This window comes from Crotalus tigris, unplaced genomic scaffold, assembly GCF_016545835.1.
Source record: "Crotalus tigris isolate CLP2741 ecotype Arizona unplaced genomic scaffold, ASM1654583v1 scf7180000017591.2836849, whole genome shotgun sequence".
Classification (NCBI taxonomy): domain Eukaryota; kingdom Metazoa; phylum Chordata; class Lepidosauria; order Squamata; family Viperidae; genus Crotalus; species Crotalus tigris.
The window spans coordinates 827,592-853,287 of record NW_024096497.1 but is presented as its reverse complement, the minus strand read 5'-3'; the positions used below and the strand labels follow the sequence as shown (position 1 = coordinate 853,287).

At 39.7% G+C, this 25,696-nt stretch overlaps 1 protein-coding gene across 1 annotated transcript; it reads left to right on the top strand.

The window, feature by feature from the left end:
- Positions 1–34: 34 nt before the first annotated feature.
- On the top strand, positions 35–22,371 carry LOC120317303 (mitochondrial poly(A) polymerase). The gene is made up of 9 exons (XM_039363796.1): positions 35–216; positions 4,168–4,340; positions 4,818–5,051; positions 12,848–13,072; positions 16,496–16,707; positions 18,810–19,036; positions 19,269–19,361; positions 19,458–19,531; positions 21,660–22,371. The coding sequence occupies exons 1-9, from the start codon at positions 45–47 to the stop codon at positions 21,957–21,959; spliced, it is 1,710 nt and encodes a 569-aa protein (XP_039219730.1). The 5' UTR covers positions 35–44; the 3' UTR covers positions 21,960–22,371.
- Positions 22,372–25,696: the final 3,325 nt, after the last annotated feature.

Genomic DNA, 25,696 nt, shown 5'->3' with positions numbered 1-25,696 from the left:
CGTCACGGTGCGCAGGCGTATCAGGCTCCTTCCTTTCGGTAGTAATGGCTGCCCCCACAGGGACCTTGCTTCTGTTACTTCAATGGCGAGGATTGATTTTATCCCGCCTGGATGTGGCAAAGAGGCGGGTCGGTGCGATTCGATTCAGCTCCGCGGAAGCCGCTGCGGTATCCCTGGGAGAGCTGCAGGCTGCTGGCGGCATGGCGCAGACGAAGGGTAAAACGGGAGTCTTTTATTTTTCGGAAGGTAGACTGGAATCGGCTAGGGAAGAGGCGAACTCCTTTCGTTAGGCCTTTCCTCGAGATCGGCTAGTGTAGATTTTCGAAATAGCGTGGGTAGGGGAGGAATGCCGTTACTCTTTACGGTCCGTAGGTTTTACCTACGAAGAATAGCACTATGCAAAAAATTAGAGGGGCCTATCCGAGAGGGTGGCATTGGAGAAAGCGGCTCGGGAGACAGGAGGGCTTCGAGGAGATGCCTAGGCTGTAGGAGGAGATATACGGAGCATTTTGCTTTCATGACAACCTCGTCAACTGTACCTTATTTGAACAGACAACGAACGAACCGTAAGAGTTAAAATATTGGATTGAAACCTAGCAGCATAGCGAAAGATTTGAAATAATCCCGAAGGTGCTTTTTCAAAAGGAAACTGGACTCTTTGTTTTTCCTTCCATGTCTTCAAGGAAAAACAAAGACAGTCCAGTTGCCTTTTGAAAAAGCACCTTTGGGACAACCCTGGCCTGGATGACTGAGAATTTCCATAGACTTTAAACCAAATAAAATTCTATAAACGGAACAACTCGCCTTAAATAAAATTTAAAATATTTTTTAAATTTTTTTTTTTTTAAAAAAGGGTGATTGTTTTCCCCAAATACAAGTGTTGATATTTTAGAATCACCATAGCAGTGCACTGCAATCACATTAAGGTGTTGTTTGTTTAGCTGACAATAGTTAATGTGGTGGCTACTTTATTTATTTTTATTCTTTATTTGTATCCCACTTTTATTATTTGTATAAATAATTCATGGCAGCAAACATATCCAGCACATCATCTTCCTATTATTCATAATTAATATTAATAACCACTATTATATAGTGGTTTATTTCAGTATTAAGAATGTATCCTTTTTAGCTTCCTGGGTTTCACTAAAAAAGGTTCAGAAACACCTCTGATAATTTTCAGACCCATAAACACAAAGTCAGAGATGCCATAAAATTGGCTGACCTTCACTCTAATATCCATATCAATAAAATGCAGGTAAGTCAAAATTTTCAGATGCTTCATTCTGTTACTGCATATTAGATATATTTCCATTTCAACTGCAACTGTTGACAGTACAGCTGTTTTGATGTGAGCACTTACATCTAAAGCTTTCTTTACAACATATTCTTTAAGCATTACCCAGAATATTGAATACAAATAGTTCTCAACAATCATTCATTTACTCACTGAAGTTATAATGGCACTGAAAAAAGTAACTTATGACATAATCATTGCAACATTCTTATGGTCATGCAACCAAAATTCAGATGCTAGGCAACTGGCATATATTTAAGATGATTGTAATGTCTCAGGATCATGTGATCACTTTTTATAATCTTTTCCAAGCAAAGTCAATGGGGAAGACAGATTCATTTAACAACTATGTTACTAACTTAATAACTATAATGATTCACTTAACAAATGATAAGAAAGGTCATTAAAAAGGGGTAAAACTCATTGAGCTTGCTTAGCAACAGAAAATTTTGGTTCGATTTGAGCTCAGTTAAGACTACCTATAATAAAAAAAATCTACAATTAGATTCATAACATTTCCAAAGCCATGGGTTTTCACCGGCCTTCCTATTCTGTTCTGCAAAAGAAGCACATATGTGATTGACCCAATAAATAGTCTCAGGTCTAAATTTAGCTCTGACATAATGTATGCTTTGCTACAAAAATTAGCATATACCCAAAGTCTGCCTTCAACTGACAAAGTATTGGTAAAACTGCATATTTCTGTGTTATAAGTCAATGTTGGAATAGTCTTAACCTTGAAAACTTTTTAAACTGGATATGTTGAGGCTGGGTATTTCCAAATTAAAAGCTTATTCAGTAACTAGCAATATGCTACAAATCTCAGTATGCATCTCTCTTGTTCAGTTCCCAAGTATGCTGAGTGTGGAATTCTGGAATTTGAAGTGCACATACCTTAAAATTGGAAAATTGAAAAACACAGCTTTAGTTTCATAACCAAGAATTTGTAGGAAAAAAGGCCATCCAAGATAACATTTAATGGTCTGCATCCTTGTTATTCTGATATTATTTATATAAAATAATATATTTTTTTCCTTTTAACCAAGAATATTATTAGATTAAGCATATTTCATACCAGATTATTCTCCAATCTTTCTGAAGTTCCTCTTAAAACATTTTAATAAATAACATTGAGATCAATATTATCCATATAAATCTGTCCAGCCAGCCTAGAGAAACTTGAATCGTGCAGAGTGACATGGTGTCATTTGCATAAGTGCTAAATTAAAAATAAAACTAAAAATACAATTTTGTTTGAAATGACCTGAGTTCTTTGATTTCCTTTTTACAACTGCTTTCTCGTGATTTTATAGTCCTTATCAAATTATACTGAGATTCTTTATTTTATATTAGGTGGTTTTAATTCAAAGATTCATTTAAAAAAAATTAGATAATGACAAAACCATACATTGACAAAATAACGTGTAGAGTTTATGTCATGTTGAACTATCTCTGCATTTTTCTCCATTTTAATCTCTTTTCATGAGGCTTGCAGTGGATATGAGTCTTGCATCAGAATCCCTCATTAGGTTTATTGATACTGATTGATGATCACTATCCTCTTGCGTCTTGTTTTATAAACCTAGAAGAATAATAACTTTTTCCTTCTTATTTCAGTCAGTTTGGGAGGGGGCAGGCAGACAGTATATCGAGTCAATTCTTTCAAAATATCTGCTCTTTTTTGAGGCTAGCCACTCATATGCTCACTTCATCTGTTCAAACTACATTCAGGTTTGGTTCCTAACCTCTCTAGTTCACATTGCCTCTTAATCCCTCTGGAAATTTGTTATGTAGTGATAAAATGTTATTTTAGCTATTGTAAATGCTAACAAACATACCAAACATATGTGCACCTGATCAACCCAATCTACTTCTCTTAATAAATTTGCTATGTTATCTGTGAAATATTTTATAAAGAACAAGTCAGAGAAGTCGTATAAGAGGGGTTCAGGAGAAGTACCACCCTAGTGCTATGCTTCCCAAACCTTTTCTTCAAGTACCCAAAACTGCTTACAGGTAATCCTCAACTTAAAATCATTCTTTTAGTGACCATTCAAAATTAAAACGGCACTGAAAAAAGTGACTTATGGCTATTTTTCACACTTACAATCATTGCATCATTCTTATGGTCACATGATCAAAATTCAGATGCCTGGCAACTAGCATGTATTTATAACGGTTGCCATGTTTCAGAGTTATGTGATCACATTTTGTGATCTCCTAACAAGCAGAGTCAATTAAGATATCAGCTTCACTTAACAACCTTGTTACTAACCTGACAACTGCAGTGATTCAATTAACAATTGTGGCAAGGAAGTTTGTAAAATGTGACAAAATTCACCTAACAAATGCCTTGCTTAGCAATGGATATTTTGGTCTTAATTGTGGTCGGTCATAAGTCAAGGACTACATGTATTCATTCAATTTCTGTAGCCTCCCATCTCAACTAATGACTGAGGGCTTACAATTCCCAAACTAACAATTTAAACAATAAAACCCAAAATAAAGATATACAGAAATAAAGATAATTAACCAGTTAACAGCAATGCCAGGAACTAGAGCCTTTACTACATTTAGAACTCCAGGCTTTTATCAAAAGTCCTTTTTACCCAATGTAGATAAAACACTTTAAGTCAATTTAAATGTTCACGGTGTTGTGTTTGGGTAGTAGGTTCACATTATTACCAAACATTTTTACTCAGCTTTGGGTAATTTACTCCTGTATGGGAAGTACTGATCTAGTGTCTACTTTTTGTATTTTAAAAATAAGGATTATGTCTGATGCCAGACTGCTCCCCTGAAAAAACAAAGCACCCTTTTTGATATCTCATCTAAGTTTCTCACATTAGTCTCTTGTTCTCCAAATCTAGATAACAAAAGTGACTCCAGGAAAAAGACATTCAGTGAAATTCTTGCAGAAAGACAAGAACAAGCACAGAGGACTGTGTTAATAAATTGTCCCCCCAATTTCAATGCCAAGGCTTTTCTCAAATACTTACAACATCATGGAAATATTAAGAATCATTTCTTCTATAAAAGTAAAGTAAGTATTTGAAAGGTTAGCAACTGAAATCTAAATATTTAAGGTGTATGTACTTCAGATAGAAAAGGCCTCAATGGATGAGTTTAAGAAAATCCATTATTCTGCTTTGTTGTTGTTGTGGATGGGCACAGTAATTATTTTTTGACATTCTTTCCCCCCCCCCCAAAGGGTCTTAAAAGAAGTTAACTAAGTATATCAATCTAATAGACATAATTGTCTGAGTTGCAGGTCAATTTAACTGTTAAATCTTAATCCTTTAAATCAGGGATGTCAAACTCGCAACGTCACCTGACATGTCATGATGTATCACAATTTTTTTGCCATTGTCGGCAATGGGGTGGGTGCGGTTTCGCTATGATGCATCTGGCCTGCAGCCCAGCAGTTTGACACCCCTGCTTTAAATAGTTCATCTGTGTTCTCAAATTTAAGCTCTTATTCCTAATTTTTTTTCCTGTTTCTTCTCTCATATTGCTTCAGGCTATGTATGCAGTCATAGAATTTTCTGAGAAACAAAGCATAACTTCATTGCAGGATGTCATTACAATTCCAGAATTTAAGGATGAACACCCTGTTCCATTTAAATCTAGAATCCTTACCTTGATGCTGAAAAAACAATCAGATCCCGTTTCTGAACAAACCCCAATTCTTTGTCATAGACAAACCTATATTCCAGTTGAAACGCTGGTGAAGAAACTTTGTGATGCAGAGAGTGTAAGTTCATGCTCATAGTTCGTGCAGTTATTGTTTTGCAATTCTTTGATAGCAAATAAGCAGGCTTATTTTTGCATTGAATATGTAACTGGAAAACAGGTAGCTTAATATGGCTGAGTGATCAATATTGATCAGATAACTTTCTAAAAGTGCAAGTGTTTTTAACAGATACTATAAATGATTCATACTTGATTAATCTTGAAAAAAACCCTTTAGCTTTCTGCAGAACTCTATATTTTTGGGCTTTCCTTGCTTGCCAAGCAAAATAATATGAACGTTGGATTTCTTTCTGTTGCTTCCTCCCAATACACAAGAATTCCCATCCCTAGCTTTTCTTGCAGGGAAGGGTGCCGGGATTGGACAAGATTCATACCCATTTTCACAAGGCCTCTCCAGCCTTCAAAAATTATGAGAACAAAGTGTGCTTTCGAGGATAGAGGTTGTCAACTATGGGTGGATGCTGGTGTTATCACCCAAAATGTTGTGGCATGTCACCATTAACACACGTATCACTGCCTTAGAAGAAAAATAATATTAAGATATTAAATACACTAGTTAGCATGGTAAGGTAGAAGTTTATTTTTTGCTTCCATTTTTCTACCCAACAAAAAAGTGACACGGGGACCTGGGTTCCTACATTGTATTAACCATGGTACTTTAACCATTCTTGATTAAATAAGCCACAGATGGCTGGTTTAGATCCAAGCAAAGAGAACCGACTTGTACTACAAATTTATCCAGTTTCACCACTGATCCAGATAAATATTTTCAGGAATACTTCCAGCAATCTTTGAAGTTGCATTTTGAAAAAAAATATTATTCTTGTTGGAATTCAACTTTTCACGCACTACCTTCCTGTACCTATACACCTTCTGAGCAATAAATATTGGGATAGAGAACCTTTTATCTTCTTTCCTACTCTAAAAGATTCACTTTGTATGTCTCAATATAACATGTCTTCTATTGATTAGTCTGATGTTTTAAGGCTTTCGTTATTCTTTCTGTCTCGGTTCTCTTTTTCTTCTGAGTAACCTATGCCAGAGGTCGCCAACCTTTTGGGCATCAGGGACCGGTTCCATGGAGAGAGGTGGGGGCGTGGTTTTGTGTGCAGCCTGCATCTTGCGGATGGGGCTTTGCTTGTTTGTGTGGCCCAGTTGCTGACATGCTGCGGCCCGAACTGGTCCACGGACCTGGGGTTGGGGACCCCTGATCTATGCAGTTCAAGTACCTGACTTGCATGATCTTCTTAACATATCCTAGTCTCATAACTATAGATAGACTTAAGAAACCGTGGCTTCCAGTCACCGTATTATTTCTCCATACCAAAACCAGCCTCAAAAATACTTTGTAATAAAAGTTATACCCATAACTTTAGTGTTTGTCTCTCTGTGCTTTCGTTCCAGATATAAAACTATTTACTGTACAACAGCTCTAGGAACCAATTTGAGGAAGCTTGTGCCACACAGCCAAATTAACTTGGATTGTCTTACTTCTGTAAACTTAGTATATTTCTGGTACATAATCATGTGGTGCCCTTTTCTCAGTAACTCAGAAATTTAGCCATTTTATCTTTTAAAAAATACACAATGTTCTTAGCAAACAGCAGGAACAATAAAATTGTAATAAAAGAACTGTAAGGACCCACCCCACTTTGCATCTTAAGAAGACAGAACTCTTGGAATAGTTCTTCCAACAGGAATCCTTTATTAAGAGAAAATGGTTGCAGGCATGCTAGACAGGACTTGGGGTCCAAGCTCTCCCATTCAAGGTTTTAAGGGGTTCCCCAGTAGTCCCACCCAATCAACCCCCCTTCCAGTGATAGTTTCAAGTATCACAATTCCACCTCCTTTCTTCTTTCTTCCGTCTGGATGGAGACTTCAGATACTACATGAAAGGCAATTACCCTTCTTTGATATGTTAACGCTTAGAGGTTACAATAAACACACATTCAGCTCTTTGAAGTGTAAAGAAGGAAGTGAGGGCCATAAAGCCCCTTTGCTCTCCCCCTTCTCTCCCTCTTATGGCAGAATCCAGAGAAGGCAGAATTGGGAGTTTCTATATTTGATAATTTAAAGATGAAATATAATTGGATTCTGACATCCGGCCCCTCTTAACAATAAGAGAGATCCACCTGAAAGAAAACGCAAGTAAAAATTTTAGTTAGGCTTGTTAGGATACTCTGTGTGAAACTTCTTCAATAGCTTCGGGGCTCTGACATGACGTTTATGGACCCACTCATTTTGTGAGGGAGGGAGGTGTTTCCAGGCAACTAGGTACTGAGTTGCTCCATGATATCTCCTAGAGTCAAGGACTTCCTTTATTTCGAAGTGTTGTTCACCCTCCACCATGATTGGAGGTGGTGGGGGGGGGATTTTTGGCCGTAGAGGTGACTGATGCTCTCTTTTCAGCAAGCTGCAATGAAAAATTGGGTGTATTTGCCTGAGATTTTTGGGTAACTCTAATTCTACTGTTACTGGATTTATGATTCTTTTAATTGGAAAAGGTCCTATGTATTTTGGTCCAAGTTTTTTACAGGGCTGTAGGGACTTTAGGTATTTTGTAGATAAGTACACCATTTCTCCTATAATGAATGGTGTAGGCTCAACCCTTTTTTTATCGGCTTGTGTTTTGTAAGCCTGCCTAGCTTCATCTAGTGCTTTTCTGACTATTGGCCAGGTGTTTTGTAATTTTTCCATCCATTCTTTCAGCGAGGGGATCGTTGGTTCGTTTGGGGTTAATTCTGGCATGGGGTTGAAACTTTGACCGGTGGCTATTTGAAAAGGAGTGTAACCTGTGCTGGAGTGGACTGCATTATTGTAGGCAACTTCTGCAAAGGGGAGTAAGTCCGCCCACTCGGTCTGCTGGAAACTAAGAAAACATCTTAAATATTGCTTAAGTACTGAGTTCATTTTTTCAGCCCCCCCATTTCCTTGAGGGTGGTGGCTAGATGTCAGTCCCTGAGTGGTTCCTAAGAGGGATAAAAATTCCTTCCAAAATGCAGACGTAAATTGCACCCCCCTGTCAGAGATGATGCGTTGGGGTGCCCCATGCAATCTGTAAATGTGTTGGATGAAAAGTTTTGCTAAGGCTTTTGCAGTGGGAATCTTTTGGCAAGGGATAAAGTGCACCTGTTTGGAAAACAAGTCCGTGACCGTCCAGACCACAGTATTCCCATTGCTTTCTGGCAATTCCACTATAAAATCCATGGCTATTTCTCTCCAGGGGGCTGAGGGACTTGCCACTGTTTGCAATAGTCCTGGCACTTTCCCTTGCAACCTCTTTGCCGTGGCACATTTTGGACAACTGGCTATATAACTTTCAATGTCCTTTTTCATGGATGGCCACCAAAATTGCCGTTTAATTAAATGTAAAGTTTTTACAAATCCAAAATGCCCTGCTGATTTTGTGTCATGGCAAAGGTGCATGAAAGTTACTCTTTGAGTTGTTGGTATATATAACTTTTCCCCTATCCAAGGCAACCCGTCTTTCATTGTGCACACATTTTTGTTTTTCTGGAACCAATCATCTGTTTCCAAACTTTTTCTGAATTCAATTCCAGTTTGGCTGTCCAGTTGTGGTTTTAATTTGGCTTGGGTTCTTGTGGTTACTGGTGCTGCCAGTTGTGACTCTGCCATTATTGGTCTAGAGTCTGTGGTTCGTGCGCTGTTATATTGGGCATGCGAGATAGTGCATCTGCCAGGAAGTTCTTTCTTCCTGGTAAATGTTTGAGCTTAAATTGGAATTGGTGAAAATGCTGGGACCAGCGGGCTTGTTTGGGATTGAGTTTCCTGGAAGTTTTCAGGGCTTCCAAATTTTTGTGATCAGTCCACACCTGGAAGGGGATTTTGTTGCCTTCCAGGAACTGTCGCCACGTGAGTAATGCCCAACGTATCCCATAAGCCTCCTTCTCCCATACGGGCCAGCGCTGTTCTGTTTCCGTGAGTTTCTTGGATGTATATGCACAGGGTTGCAATACTGCATCATCATTTTCTTGTAATAGCACAGCCCCCACTGCCACATCACTTGCATCTGCCTGTATTATGAAGGGTTTGTCCATGTCTGGGTGCCTTAGTACTGGTTCGGCAGAAAAAAGTCTCTTTAGTCTCTCAAACGCTGCTTGGCACTCCATTGTCCATGTTAGTGGCTGGCTAGGTTTTACTGAGGATGTTCCCTTCGTTTTTAGTAAGTTAGTGAGGGGCAAGGCTATCTGTGCAAATGAGGGGATGAATTGGCGGTAAAAATTTGCAAAGCCCAGGAAACTTTGTAGTTGCTTTCTTGTGCGGGGTGGTGCCCATTCTAATACTGCTCTGACCTTCTCTGGGTCCATTTCAATGCCCTGTGGGGATATGCGATAGCCTAGGTAGTCTATCCTTTCCTGGTGGAATTCGCATTTTGAGAGTTTGGCATATAGGTGGGCGGCTCGCAGCTTCTTTAAAACCGCTCTGACAAGTTTGACGTGTTCTTCTTTTGTTTCGGTAAAGATAAGAATGTCGTCCAAGTAAACAAGGACCCCCTTAAACAGGTGCTCCCTTAGAACGTCATTGATTAATTGCATAAAGACTGCAGGGCCCCCTTGTAATCCAAATGGCAAGACTTTGAATTGATAGCACCCCATGGGGCAGTTAAATGCAGTCTTCCATTCGTCCCCTTCCTTGATTCTCACTCGATAGTAAGCTTCCCTTAAGTCTAGTTTAGAAAAAATTTTCCCTTTCGATAGGTGTGACAGCATGTCTTTCATGAGGGGCAGCGGGTATAGGTTGCTTTCACTGATTGTATTCAGGGCCCTATAATCCACGCATAAACGTAAAGAGCCATCCTTCTTCTCTCTAAAAAGGACCGGGGCAGCCACTTTAGGCTTGGCTGGCTCAATGAAACCCTCTCTCCAGGTTTTTTTTTATAAATCTTTCCATTTCCTCCTTCTCCTTTGGGCTCATGGAGTATAATCTGGGCTTCGGGAGTTTTGCCCCAGGCTTGAATTCAATGGTACAGTCTGTGGGTCGGTGGGGGGGAAGCTCATTCGCCCTCTCCTCACTGAAGACTTCAGCAAGGTCCCTATATTCCTCTGGTATTTCTGTTAATCTTTTTTCCTCTCCTATGGATGCTTTTTCTATTCTTGATTCTGGTAGCCTCTCTTGGGGTTTTAAGTCCATAGGGTCCCCCTTCGGGAATTTGATTTCTGTCGTCCTCCAATTTACCCAGGGGTTCCATTTTTTCAACCATTCCATCCCTAGAATCATTGGGCATTCCATACCTGGGGTCACCACAAACGTTAAGTCCTCTTCATGGTTGCCCAGGGAGAGGTGTATTGGCAGAGTGGCTAGGGTAGCTGGCACCCCCCCTGCTATGGATCCATCTAGCTGGCCAAATGAGATTGGTTGTTCCAGTCTCCTGGATGGGATGCCCAGATTCCCCACTAGTGTTGGGCTAATGAGGCAGCGGGTGCAGCCAGAGTCTATTAAGGCTTTCACCTTCACAGCTTCGGGCATGGGGGGGATTAATATAGTCACTGTTTTGAAGATGGGTGTGATGCGTCCACTTACCAGGGGTTCGCCTTCCGAGCTGTCATCTGAGGCATCCACCGTCCCTGTGGTGTAGGCTGGAGTTCTTTCCCCTTGGTGAGCAGAGGTGGGGTTTTCTGCAATTTCCATCATTTTCATGGCTGTTTCTTTTGGCTTAGCTGAATACCCTCTGGGTTTGTTGATTGGGGATCTGTCTGGGTTGTGCTGGGGGGCCTTTGAGCGGCATTCTACAGCTCGATGCCCTTCTCTTCCGCACTTGAAACACCCCATCTGCTTCTTGGCTGTATCCGATGATTTCACCGGTTGGTGTGTCAGCTCAGGCGGGGGGCGGCTCCATTGTTTTCCTCGGCGATGCCTCTTCAATATGTCGATCTCTGCTTCCTCTGCCAAGACGTACCATTCCTCAAGTCGATGTGGGTCTCCTCGGGGCAGGCAAGCATCATATAGATCATAGTTTAGTCCGTCTTTGAAACGGCCAAGGAGGATGTCTTCTGGCCAATTCAGTTTGCTGGCAATGGCTCGGAATTCTTGTGTATACTCAGCCACTGGGCGTTTGCCCTGCCTCATCGTTGTTATTCTTTCACGGGCTTTGCGATCAGCCAGGGGGTCTTCAAATCGTCTTCTCAACGAGGACATGAAACGGTTGAAGTTACTGAGTTCTGGGGCATTGGAGTCATGCAGGTTCACCACCCAATCTGCAGCTGGTCCATCCAGGGCAGATTGCACGATCCGGATGCGGGCTTTGTCGCTGGGGATGTCCTGCCCATATTCCTCCATGTAGCTGAGGACTTGGGTTAGGAAAAACCCCAAGCGTGTTGGCTCCCCTTTGAATTTCACCTCCAACGGTGGACGTCTTGGAATGGATCGGTGCCTCCATTGTGGGTGGTAGTGTCTTCCGTCCAGATTTCCATCTGTGGTCCGGTAGGGGGTGGGAGCTCCTGGATCAGTAAATGTCCCTGGGGTTGCAGGTTCCACGTCCCCCTCGGTGTCTCTCCCTTTGTGGCTCCAGGAACTGGGGCGGGCGTAGGGCTCAGGAATCTCCTCTCCTAGGGAGCTGAGAGTTCTCTTCATCAGGTCAATAGCTCTCTCTAGGATCCAGTCTGAGTACGGCATACAGCTTCCTCCCTCTTCACTTGCGTGCAGGGATTTCTCCATCTCCTGCTTCCATTCTGGTTGCTTGGTCCCTCGTCTCAGGGTCACTTTTCTTGATTCCTTTCCCCACTCGCTTTTCTTTCCAACGCCCATCGACCAGCGAGGCTTGTGGTCCTGTGTCTCCACCACTTCTTCTTCTGAGAAATCTGGCCTCTCGGATCCCAACATCTGGCAAGGTTCCAACTGGGTCAGCGGCTCTCTTTCCAGGGAGTTTTCTCCCTCTCTTGCTTCGTTGTCTGACATGGTAAATTTTTGCAAAATCCCCCGGCAAGGGTCTACCTTCCAGGTGGATTAATTTTGCAAGTCCTGTCTAATGTAAGGACCCACCCCACTTTGCATCTTAAGAAGACAGAACTCTTGGAATAGTTCTTCCAACAGGAATCCTTTATTAAGAGAAAATGGTTGCAGGCATGCTAGACAGGACTTGGGGTCCAAGCTCTCCCATTCAAGGTTTTAAGGGGTTCCCCAGTAGTCCCACCCAATCAACCCCCCTTCCAGTGATAGTTTCAAGTATCACAATTCCACCTCCTTTCTTCTTTCTTCCGTCTGGATGGAGACTTCAGATACTACATGAAAGGCAATTACCCTTCTTTGATATGTTAACGCTTAGAGGTTACAATAAACACACATTCAGCTCTTTGAAGTGTAAAGAAGGAAGTGAGGGCCATAAAGCCCCTTTGCTCTCCCCCTTCTCTCCCTCTTATGGCAGAATCCAGAGAAGGCAGAATTGGGAGTTTCTATATTTGATAATTTAAAGATGAAATATAATTGGATTCTGACAAGAACAATGCCAGCAGGGTGCCAAAGCAGTGTATCTGAAAAAAAACTCTGCAACTAAAAATTATTTGCTGCATTTTTTAAATTGTTGCTCTTAATAGAATCAACAGCCGTTTATCTCAATGCAGACTTGAGGATTATTTCCCAGGAGACTTGTCTATATAGGGGTTGTATCATCTGTTAATGTTTTTATTCTTCTAAGATTCTTTAAGGGCATATTCTGAAAAGGTTAAACTTGATGCTGTTTCTTACAAGAATATGGTTGTAAAAGATTAGGCTATGTCCTTGAGTGTCCGATACTTAAAATCTGAGATGTTTCCTCTTTTTGTTATTGTTGTTGCTATTCAGGTGAGCGACCAGTTGTACACGCTGACAAATGAATGTCAGTTGACCGAAGAAAATACCAAGCTCCGATTTTTAGCCTGTTCCTTGATTCAAGACATCGCAAGGGCTTATTTCCCAGACTGTATTGTGAAGCCCTTTGGTTCTTCTGTGAATACCTTTGGCAAACTTGGATGTGACCTAGACATGTTCCTGGAACTGAACAAAGTTGGGAAAAATACTGTCAAAAGGGTAAAATATTTCTCAAATGGTTATTGTAAAATGACTTAAATGTGTTGAGATGAAAATGAGGCCATGACAATAGCATTGTCCTCTGCAGTTAGTCTAATTTCCTGATTGATTCCCAGATTCATTTCCCATTATTCTTAGCTTTTTTTTTTTTTAGGCTTTTACTTCTGAATAGGCTAAATATTATTCTTAATACATTTGAAATAGTTCTGTTCCTATATTTTAAAAGAAGCGGCTGCAGCAGGAAAGAGCAATATTATTTTAAACTATTAGACTTTAGAACAGTGTTTTGCAAACTTGGCAACTTAAACATGGGTGGACGAATTCCCCACATGCTTCTCCAGTTTCACTAAGTAATCTCACTAAGCAGATCATTTTTATGGCAACTCCTTCCTGTGGGGGGGGGGGTCGCTCAGATTTCTGGCAAAAAATGAAGCTCTGACTTTTTCCTACCATTTTTCATTAATTTTTTTTTCATTGACTTTCCTCATTGGAAAAGGATCTTTGAAATATATCTGTTGTATTTTTAATGGTTTTTAAAAAATTATGTAGTTATTTTTATTTATTTATATTTTTAATCATATTTATAGCTTTGTTTGTTATAGTACTTTGAGTGCTTTTAAGCCTTAAGGCTCAAGCATGAGCTGAACAGTAAGAAACTTGGCCTGGGAAAACCTGGAGTTTCCCCCTTGATTTTTCTACAGTCAGCTTTGAAACTTTACTGCATTAGTCAACAAAGGCATATTTCACAACAGGAGGAAGCTGTGCTTTCCTTTAAGCTTATGCACTTTCTGCTGCAGCTTTTGTTCCATGGCTATAAGAAAATGTAAACCCAAAGCATAAAATAATGCTTTGTGTTCACGGTCTTTGCATGCAGGAAATGAATGAGGCATTGCAACTGCTTCTTAGAGCAGTTCTACTAAGATCCCTGCCTCCTTTCTGGGCTTATTCATCAATACTGATTGATTGAGCCTTCAAAACAGCATTGACTGTCTGGATTACAGTAGTCCCTGCAGGTTTCTTGGCAAGGGTTTTTCCAGAAGTGTTTGACCTTGCCTGCTTCTTAGAGTTGAGAGAATTATTGCCCAAGGTCACCTGCATGGCTTTGTGCCTAAGGCAGGACTACAGGTTGTCCTCAATTCATAACCATTCATTTAGTGACCGTTAAAGTTACAGCCATGCTGAAAAACAGTGACTTATCAGTCCTTGCTCTTAAAACTGTTGCAGTATCTCCATGACCAAAATCCAGTTATGTAATTAAGATGGTTGCACCATTTGGGGGTAACGTGATCACCATTTGCAACTTTCCTAACTGACTTCCAACAGTCAGAGTCACCAGGGAAAGCCAGATTCATTCAACAACCATGCAGTTCACTTAATGTCTGATGTTTCAGTTAATGAACAAAGCAAAAAAAGTAAAATTGGGCACAACTCATTTAACAACTGCCTTGCTCAGCAACAAACATTCCAGTCCCAGTTGTGGTTATAAATCAAGGATACTTCTGGCTGTACAAGATGTCAAAATTCTGAGTGCTTAATAGCTGCATTGATACATCTTGAGTTTGCAAGTAAAGGCTTGGAGATTATAGAAATCCTGTCTTGAGATTCAATCTGCTTTTACCCTGCCTCTACCATCACCTCTCAAAAACTCTTCAGTTGTCAACTGGTTAAAACAAAACTTGTCTGTGTTGCTCTTTCTGCTATAATTGGCAATGGATGGCACATGAATTTAAATCTTAGCTGTTAGTGGTTTTTTTCCCCCTGTAGTGCTGTTTAAATGGATAGTATTTTATAAAGAACAGGTTTGATAGGTCTCTGGCCCCATGTGCTTAAGTGTATCTCTGAAGTTAATGCACGGGTTCTCCTAAATTTGGTTATTGCTACTTAAATGGAAAAAGGGGCTTATTCTAGGGATTTTTTAAATGGCAAGAAACACTGTTTCTCCCCGTGTAAATAGGTTACAAATCACTTGTAACTACTATTATCTAATTACATATTAGGAATGTGAATAGAAATTGAAATGTTTATATGCAAATCAAACTATAGTGTAATTCTCCAGTGTCAAAAAAGGCTGCAGAATCTGTAGTTCTCCAGATGTAGAACTACACCTCCCATCGTCCCTTGCCATTATTCCTGTTAGCTGGGGCTGCTGTGACTTACAGTTTAACACAGTGTGTTTTTGAAATTTAGCAGCTTTAAGGTAGATAGGCTTCACATACTTCACTGCTGGCTGGAGAATGCTGGGAGCTGAAGTCCACGTATCTTAAAGTTGCCAAGATTAGCAGCATCAGTAAAATCAAATTCCCCAGCGGTGATACACTGGTTGTCGTGGCATCTGTGGATCCTTCTCCAATCATGAGCACACTGCATTACAAAAAGGCAGATTCTGATTGAATCTGGAGTGTAAAGTGGGTCATCAGGGTAACCATTGCACAAAAAAGTAGTGAATTTGTTTTCTGTGTTGTACCAAAGCAGAGACCTGCAGTTATTTGCCAGGGATCATTTACTTTGGATTTTTGCTGAGCAGGGAGATGGACTCAGTAGGCTAAATGAGGCCTTCTGAGTTTAAATTTCGAGAATTCGAGATGTTAGATTCTCAAGTAACTTGTATGCACAGATAGTCCTTGACAACAATTCATTTAGTGACCATTCAAAGTTACAACAGCACTGGAAAAAGTGACTTACGACCATTTTTCACAATTACAACCTTTGCAGCATCCCCATGCGTCGTGCTCTCAAAATTCAGATGCCTGGCAACTGACACATATTTATGACGGTTGCTATGCTCCAGGGTCACATGACCACCTTATGCGTCCTCCTGACAAACTCAATGGGGAAAACAGATTCACTTAACAACTGTGTTACTTTAACAACTGTAGTGATTCACTTAACAACTGTGGCAAGAAGGGTCATAAAATGGGGCAAAACTCACCTAACAAATTTTTCACTTAGCAACAGAAATGTTGGGCTCAATTGTGGTCGTAAATTGAGGACCCTGGTGTGAGCTCAACCCTGATCTCAAAGGAATTGAGTTCAGCACATCTGGAGGGCACTAAATTGAAGAGAGAGCTGATGTGGATCAATATTCTCTCTCTGAGCCAGAAGTCTTGTATTGTTTGAGAAGTTTAATATATATTCACATTAGAGAAGGTTTAAGGTGAATTTTAAGAATTTAAGAAGCTCAGAGATGTGCACAGAATAGCAAATCAAGAAGGCTTTAGTTGCTATGTAACTTGAATTTGTATGCCAGGAAAAATGGCCATTATCTGGAAACATTTGTTTTTATTATGGTTAACTGTATGCTGCCTTTTGCCTAATGTGGAAAGTCTCTCGTTACTTTCTAGTGCTGCCTCTCCTTGTTTCAGCTTTGGGAACGGGACACCTAATTTGTGAATTAATTCTTTGTGTGGTTTTCTTTTGTGTTAGAAAACAAGCTCCTTTAACATAATTTACCAAATGAAGAAAGCTCCTTCTGAAAGAATAGCATCCCAAAGGATCCTTAATGTGCTTGGTGAATTTCTTGATAGTTTTGGACCAGGTTGCGAGAGTGTCCAGAAGATACTCAACGCTCGTTGTCCATTGGTGAGATTTTCCCATCAGCCTTCTGGGCTTCAGTGTGATTTGACACTAAACAACCGGTGAGCATTTTGACAAGATTTTAAAATTACATTTTCCCTTTTGCTATTGTTACTGCTTAGTTTTATAGTCTGTCTTTCCTCCAGGGAAAGTATATTTTTTACTCACAACAGTAGCTGGTCATGATCAATTGGTTGGGTTAAGGAAAGATGCCACAGCTACCGTCTCAACTTCCATAGCTAACGGTGGACATGAACCTGAGTTTCCCGTTTCCTAATACATCCCCCTAACCACACCTTGGTAACCACATCTTGTCTGAGAAAAGCCAAAATGGCTACCAGAATCATGTGATCAAAACCTCACTCTTTATGTAGGTATCACAGATTACTTACATAAAGGCGGAATTTCTGTCACATGATTGTGAATAACATCGTGACTTTTCTGACATTCCCCCTCTCCCAGAGGTAACCCTTGGCAAGTACAATTCATCTGGAGTGCTTTAGGATGAAAGTGGTGAACTAACAGTAAACTTAATGGCTGAGAGGAACCCAGGTTTCACCACCTGAGGATTGTATGTCTCACATGGTCCTTCTAGAAATAGCCACATGGTTCGGGATTCAGGATTTAATTCTTCGTTATTTATTTTATAAATGATTAAGATAAAACATGGATTTTTGTCTAGACTTGGATTATTCAGAAAGAATATTTTCTTAGAATGGCCACTAGGAGGAAGCAAATCTCTTTAGAATGATCGATTCATTTTCTCTTTGATTTTTTTTTTTCATTCTATTAATGACTCCATCATGAATTGCCAAGAGAGAAAAAGAGAAGTACCTTCATTCTTTTGAATGTCTTGGCTAAGACATTCAGTGTCATATCTTAGCTAAGGATTCATGGGTCTTGTTATATCATTGCTCTTTGCATGTATGGTGATGTTCCTTTGTTCCCAGTGAAATCAAGTCCTTTCATTCTCACTCAAGAATTCTGTTCCTTTTTTTTATTATTATTCCTGTTCTGAAACTAACTAACTAAACCAAACTTTCCCCAAAGAAACAGGGAAAGAAAGCAACATCATTTGCCATTTACAATGTCCCATTGCAACCTATTTGTGAAAGATAATTCTGTATTGTCAAATTATGTTCAAAATATAAAAGCAACCTTATAAAAGCCACTTCCTTCTCCTAATATGGGGCCCATCAGCTTTAGCACATAACGCCATTATGTTGTGGTGTGGTTTTTCAGCCCAAAGCTAGTAAGGATTCTGGTTTGGCTCATTTGAGGACACTTATTCTGGTTAACAGACTATTTAAGACATCACTGTTGCCTGTTGAACTGGCTCACCAGGCTCATATGTCCAGGATTCCTGAGCTGTCTTAAACTCATTATTGTTACTGCTATACAGAAAAAACAATCTTGTTTTTAAAATATGTTGGCAATTTTAAACAGTTTGTTGAAAAAATAAAAGACTAAAAACTTGCCTGCCACCAAATAGAAAACGTAGTCCTAGCGTAGGGCAATAAATAATTATGTGTTAAAATGCAATATGCAATCTAAATTATTTTTCAAGGAAAGCAACTTTTAAGATGTGTGGGCTTCATCTCTCAAAATTCCCCAGCCGGTAAATTTGATTGTTAAAGTCCACACACCTTAAAAAGTTGCCAAGTTTAAGAAACATTGATCTAAATAGAATGTTCCAAATGTTCTTTTCAAATCAAATATACATTAACACATTTAAATTGGTAACTTGTGCAACATATTCTTACTGTTTGTATAGTGTGTTCTCAATTTAATGTGCTTTCAAGTTTTCTTCTTAGAAATGGCTTTCCTTATTAGAGTTCCATTTTCGTATGCACTTACATTAGCTGTTGTGTGAAAGCTACAGTATTAATGTAGAAGAGAACCTCTGTAGTTCAGGGTTGAACTGTGGAGTCCTTGACGCTCTCTGGGCTTGGTTGTTTTTTTGCATATGTTTCATTATTTAACTAGGTATACTAATAATGTTATCTAACCAGGTAATGAAACATTTGCAAGCAAACAACGAAGCTTAGAGAGAACCAAGGACTCACACTCAAAATATTGTTAGCTTTTAATAAAGTTACTACAGTATATTATCACTGCTGCTGTAATTTCTCCTTCCATTTTTGATCATTTTATGTTCTGACAGAATTGCCTTGAAAAGTTCAGAACTCCTTTATGTCTACGGCAGCCTTGACCCACGTGTGAGAGCTCTAGCATTCAGCATACGATACTGGGCATGGAACCATGGGCTTACAAGTAGCATCCCTGGTGCTTGGATTACCAATTTCTCTCTAACCATGATGGTCTTGTTTTTCCTACAACAAAGGCAGCCACCCATTGTTCCCACCTTGGATCAGCTGAAGAAACTGGCTGGTAAAAGAATGATTAATTTACTTTTTGTTCGAGAATTACTGGTCATGAAATGTTGTTTTCCTTAGCTCAGTGTTTCTCAACCTCAACAACTTTAAGACAATTGAACTTCAACTCCCAGAATTCCCCAGTCAGCAATTCTGAATTCCATAATTTTGTATAACCCTTCACAGAAATGCTAACTTGTTTGTCGAAGGTGAATTAATGAAACTTGTAAAATTACTTCTTTATTCAGATGCAGAAGACAAGGAAATAATTGAAGGGTTTGACTGTACATTTGTTAGTAACTTGAATAAAATAACTCCAACAAGCAACACAGAAACATTAGGTAAAGAGAGACATTTTCAATATTCCCACCAATTAATTGAGAACCCTGGTTTGGTTTTTTCCTTCCTTCTAACTTCACTTCTTTTTCATGTTTCAGATGTACTAATTGGAGACTTCTTTGAATTCTATGGAAACTTTGCCTTCAATAAAAATTCACTAAACATCCGAAAGGTAACTGCATTAAGTAATTTTGTAGAGCGGGGGTCTCCAATCTTCTTGGGTTGGCGGACCGGTGGGAGAGGGAGGGGCAGGCGCCTTACATGCATATGCACAAATGTGAATGTGGCAACACGTGCTCACGCATGTACAAACAGGCTGTGAGCATGCGCACCATGCAAAAGGCTGTGAGCACGTGCGCAAGGATTGTGCTGCAGCCCACACTGATGCTGTCCCGGTGCGAGGCTCGCGCTGTCATCCCTGCGCAAGGATTGTGCTGCAGCCCACCTGCCACCACTCATACAAGGTTTGTGGCAATGTTGCCACCTATGTGTGGCGCGCTACTGCCCACCTGCCACTTGCAGTGCTGCCACCCCCTGCGCAAGGTTCATGGCAACAACGATGCCTGTGCAACAGTAGTGGCGCTGCCATTGCCTGCACAACACTCATGTCAATGGTGGAACGAGGGGGGGTGAGCATGTGCACACACGTTTGCACTGCCCAGCGACTCATGCAGCCCAGCACCCAAGAGGACGTGGACCAGTAATGTTGAGAAGTCTTTGGCATCTCTTGAAAAACAACATCTTGTCATTAAAAGCAGGATGAAAAGCTGTGATACTGAGCAAAGCACCACCTTTGGTGCTGATAATTGGAACTTTCTAACTGATTATTCCATCCAGCGCTCCTCCAAAGCTCTTTTAGGGGCAGGAGAGCACCATCTCAAAATTTGAAATGTATCTACTGTCTAGAAAGACTGGAGACCTCTGGTTAAATGTTTGTTCGTAGTGCAGTACGGTAGCTAATTAGACCACTTGAAAATGGGTTGATGAGGGAAATGAACTGCAAACCATTTGGCAAGTGGAAAAATTGTTCCATTAGAAAGCAGTTGCTAAAGGGTGGATGATCAGGTTTGCGTTCTGATCATCGCTGGATGTTCCTGCTAATGTTTTGAATCGACAGTCCGGTGTAAATGAAAGCCATAAGGGGAAGAGAAATAAGAGGACAGAATAAAACAAAGTGCAGTCTTTATTTATTTGTTTATTGTTTTATTAGATTTTTATCCTGCTTTCGTTTTATAGACCCAAAGTCCCACAACAACAGTTCTGTGAGATGGGTCAGGCTGAGAAAGAGTGACTGTCCCAAAATCATTCAGCTAGTGTTCATACCTAGTGTTCATGACCAGAATTAATAATCTTTCAGCGTCCAGCACCACAACCTATTCAGTATAACAAACTGTTGCTCTTGAACTCTTTTTTTAAAGAGACCGGATGGTGTAAGATTGCATATACTGCAGTTCAGCAGTAAGCCACCAGAGGTGCACTTACTAAAGGAAGGAAATGAATTCAGTCCCCAAAGATATTACTACAAATAGTCCTTGATTTATAATCATTTGTTTAACGACATTTTAAAGTTATAATGGCACTGAAAAAATGACTTAAGACCTCGCACTTGGACTCTTGCAGCATCTCAGTGGTTAGGTCACATGATCAAAATTCAGGTGCTAGGCAAGCAACATTTAATGCAAGCTACAGCATCCCAAGTTCCAGATTGTTGGGGGCAATGTAAATATATATATACATTGCTTACTGGTGTACACCGCTTAGAGAGTGCTTGCACTTAAAGCGGTATATAAGTCTCATAAATAAATAAATAAATAAATAAATAAATAAATAAATAAATAAATAAATAAAGTTCACATGATTTCCCTTTGTGACTTTCTTAGATGGCTTCCAATAAGCAAAATCATTGGGGAAGCTGGATTCCCTTAATGATCATGCAATTTACCTAATAATTGCAATCATTTGCTTAACAACCAAACCAAAAAAGATTATAAAATCCAGCACAATAACAATCTTCTTGCTTATCAACGGAAATTGTGATTATACATTGAAGACTAACTGTACTACTGCTTTAGTGTCCTTGCAAAGCCAAGGTATTTCCTCCCTCTATAGTAACTCAGTTCATTACTTTTATTTGTTGTCTCCCAAAACAATATAAATTTGCTTCTATGCTTTGTAGAATATCACTTTTGTATGTTGTACAGTCCTTCACATACAAGAAAGATTGTTGAAAGATTGTTCAGAGAGCAAGCCGAAGTTCAAATATCTAAGGATTTTGCTTTTTTTCTGTTCAAAATCTGCAGGGGAAGGAGCAGAACAAGCCAGAAGCCTCTGCCCTCCATATACAGAATCCCTTTGAAGAGAATCTTAACATTAGCAAGAATGTAAATGCAGCCCAGCTTCAGCGATTTGTTAGCCTGGCCAGGGACAGTGCCTGGATTTTACAGCAAGTGGAGAAACGTCCTTCAGACAACTCCAAGCCTTGGGGCTTGGCTGCCCTTCTACAAGCATCTGAAGCAGGACGTGTCAGCAAAGGCTTCAAACGACTGAGTGTGTTAAACAGTGACAGAGTGAAAGACTTGCTGAACTCCTTAAAGATGTAGGCCAAAGCCCAGAAAAGGCTCAGAAGCCGCTACAGGACCCTCCAGATTCATTCTTGAAGAGCCCAGCTTCTTCCTGGGCTAAAATGGAAGGGATGTGCTGCAATTGGACTGGTCAGAATATATTTCTTATTGGGTCCTTTGGTAAAATCTCCATTCACCCTTTACTCATCGTGTTTGATACCGGCCAGGAAAAAAGAACACACTACTGGACATGGGAAAAAAGATTCTAGGGGACTCTGAATTGGTTAACTAAGAAGAAATTATTTAAAAGTGTCCTCTTGGAAAATCAGATTCGCCAACATACTGATGTACTGCAGCCTTTTTTATTGAAGTACTTGCATTTATTTCTGCAAACTATTTTTCATAGCCATAATGGAGAAATAAAAAGCAAAGCAAAGTGATTGAGCTCTTATTGTGAGGCATCTTAATTGCTAAAAAACTGTCTGAGGAGTGATAATTATCTGGTTATACAGTAAGGACTAATTACAAATGGCATTTCCATGCTGCAGAGAAAAATGCCTTTTTAAAAAATAGAGTACACTTACCTTTTGGATCATACTGAACCTTTGTTTTCAAAATCAACTTTAATTATATTTCCAGATAAGAGGAGAAGTTGAAATAAGCTGCAGCCTCGCTTCTTGATATCTCCTGGAATTTTATTAATCTAATTCAGAGCCTTCCATGCAGGCTATGACCAGCCTTCTTGTGAGTCTGAAACATTTTAAAGTCAGAGTCATTTCGGGATTCTGTACTTCTGTGGGAGTTTAAAGTGTAATATGGGTCTACAGCTCCTGTCAAGGGAAAAAATCTTTCTTTTGATTTCGGGGGGAGGGGGAGAAAGGCACACCACACATGTACCCCCAGTTTTGCACTCAGTGGGCAAAAAGGATTTGTTTATATATTTTTTTATTTTGGGTTTCATCTTTAGGCATGCAGTTGCTGCACTTAATACAAAGGGATTGTTGCCATTGGATTTCTGAATGCTCCTTTCTGTTACTATCGTCCCCTCTCCTCCCCTCTCCTCTTCTATTCTCTTTTCTCTTTATCAGTACCTTTGCAACCATCTTGGCATAGAACTGTAAAGGGGTAAGCAAGTAAGTATTTTTGCTTACCTAAATAAAAAGATAGCAGATGGCCTTGCAAATTTTGATAGGCTGTTTAATAAGTTATGAAAAATCCTTAGTATGAAGCAATATGTGTATATATGTTTTTGTATTGCTTTAAATGTTTTTAAGATTTACAAACCGTAAACATTTTAAAACAATACAGAAACAGCACATAAGTATAAAACAGTTTCCTGAATTAAAATTTGATCTTCAACCAAAGATTGCCTCTTTAGCTAATATTTCTCTATTCCTTACATTTATTGCTATTTTTAGTCTGTGGCTATACCCATTGTATATCACAAGAGAGAATTATGTCTTTCGTTGATTTTTGTTTCATCTCAATTGTTTTTGGCTTGTCCTGAACTTATAGGCAATTTCATGGGATGATTTTGATTACAGTTGTGAAGGAAAAAAAAATCTGATGAATCTACTTCCTGCTTGGGTAAGCCATTCTGGTAAGTCAAGTGTAAGGTGGGACTGTAGGCTCATACAAGTTTTAAATCAGTGTTTTTCAAACTTGGGCTATTTACAATGTATGGACTTCAATTCCCAGGCACATTTCCCATGCTGGCTGGGGAATTCTGGGAGTTGAAGTCCACTCATCTTAAAAGTGTCCAAGTTTAAAAAGCACTGCTTTAAATTAGTATGGTGACAGAAAATAAAACACACTCTTGCTGTCTGGTATATGAGTTATCATTTCAGTTTCACAGTACTCCATCTACCATTAAATCTGAACACAAGACTCCATGCACTTAAACCAGCTCTCCTCCCTGCGTCTGTGTTAGAAGGATTGCTGCGCCTAAAATTCCTAGCTAGCAAGAAGACTAGGAGCGGCAATCCCAGTGGAAGCAGAAGGTTACCAAAGCAGAAAAGATTGGCTGAAATCCTTCTCCCTGTTGCTCCGCCCCTTACACATTGTTTTGTCATTTGTAGCTTCAGCTGAATACCTCTGCATGGCTTAGATCCCATCGTTTCAGCTTGATCTTCAGATATAAAACAGAATCCTGCTTTACTCAAGTGATCTATTTTCCCGAGAACTATTTTAACTCGGCTGCTGTAGTAAAATCTTCAGCACTGAATAGAGGAGGAAGCTGTTTTTTTCTATTATGCTTTTTAAGAGCAGCTTTCCCACCGTTTAATGTTTTGCGTAAACCCGGTGTGTCAACTGGAAAGAACAGGAACCTGCAATGGCCAGAGCAGACTGTTTCATCTGGTGTGTTTCCTCAACCACAAAGAGTTAATTCGTGCTTCTTTTGGAGTTTTTGAAAATATTGTTATAACTGGGGAAAAAAGGCATTCATGAACACTGCATTTATGTATTAATTCCAGTCAGGTTCTGGTTAATAACTTCATTCTATATGCAAAACTATGAACAGGCAGGAAATAATCTGTGTTCAAATCACTTCTCCTTATCCTGCCTTGCAAGAGAGGAAATTGACTCCCTGTTCTGTATAATTTAAATTCTATTGTCTATATATCTGAAGTTTGATGCCACATTTAAGCAGAAGTGATGTAATTTTATGCTCCAAATAACAGTCAGAGTTGCAGCCAACCTCATTGGTCAAAGCTGACTAGATTCAGAGGCACCTAAACAGTTCTGAATCTCCTGGATGGCTTCAAACCTTTCCACTTGTTCCATCTGAAATCCATAAATGTTAACAAGTGCCAGCTGTTTAGTGTGCTAGTGTTTCTTGCTTGTTATAACCCTATCATAAGCATTTGGAAGGCGTTCTTTAAAATGATGAGAAAAGGGGATTGATTTATGCTAGGCTGCTAATTCCCAAGAAAATAAAATATGTTTTCGCATGTATGTGGCATAGACAGGAGTTTTATAGCATTGGCTCACATTTCAAATGTTGAAAGCTTCTGAAAATGCTCATCCTGAACTTGCCTAATTGAAATGTGGAATGATTTGCCAACTAGTATTATATTCACTTAGTGAAATCCTATTCATCTGTGGCTATGGGAAGACTTGCTTTCTGCATGACCAATAAGAGTAGGAAAGGTTCCATCAGATGCCACCAATGGAACCCAAGATATTTTACTGAGAAATGACTCTGTGAAACAGTCTTCTTTTCTCCTTGAAACAACCTAAATGGCCATGAATATTTTTCCACCTACAAATCAGAGTCAAGCACCAAATGATGTAGAACCTCAACACAAATCCTCAAATCCCAGCAGAGCTAGGAAACAGGCTTAAGGTTGCTCACTATTTTAAGCAGACCTAATGATATTTATGAATTAAGTCAATCATCTCAAACTCTTCTGGACAGTTAAGATCCCATATCCCAGCTGAATTCATGCTTCATTCTTAGCCATATTATGGCTTAATTAGCTAGCAATAGCACTTACACTTATATATGTTTCACAGTGCTTTACAGCCCTCTCTAAGTGGTTTACAGGGTCAGCCTATTGCCCCTAACAATCTGGGTCCTCATTTTACTGACCTCAAGGATGGATGGCTGAGTCAGTCTTGAGCTGGTTAGGATCAAACTACTAGCAGTAGGCAATACTGTATTCCAAACACTGCGCCACCATGGCTCTTTAGATGTAGCTTAATGTATTGTGCAAATGCACCATTGCTATATATAAACCTTGGTTTATGGTTTAGCATAAGAAATAAAGCAAATT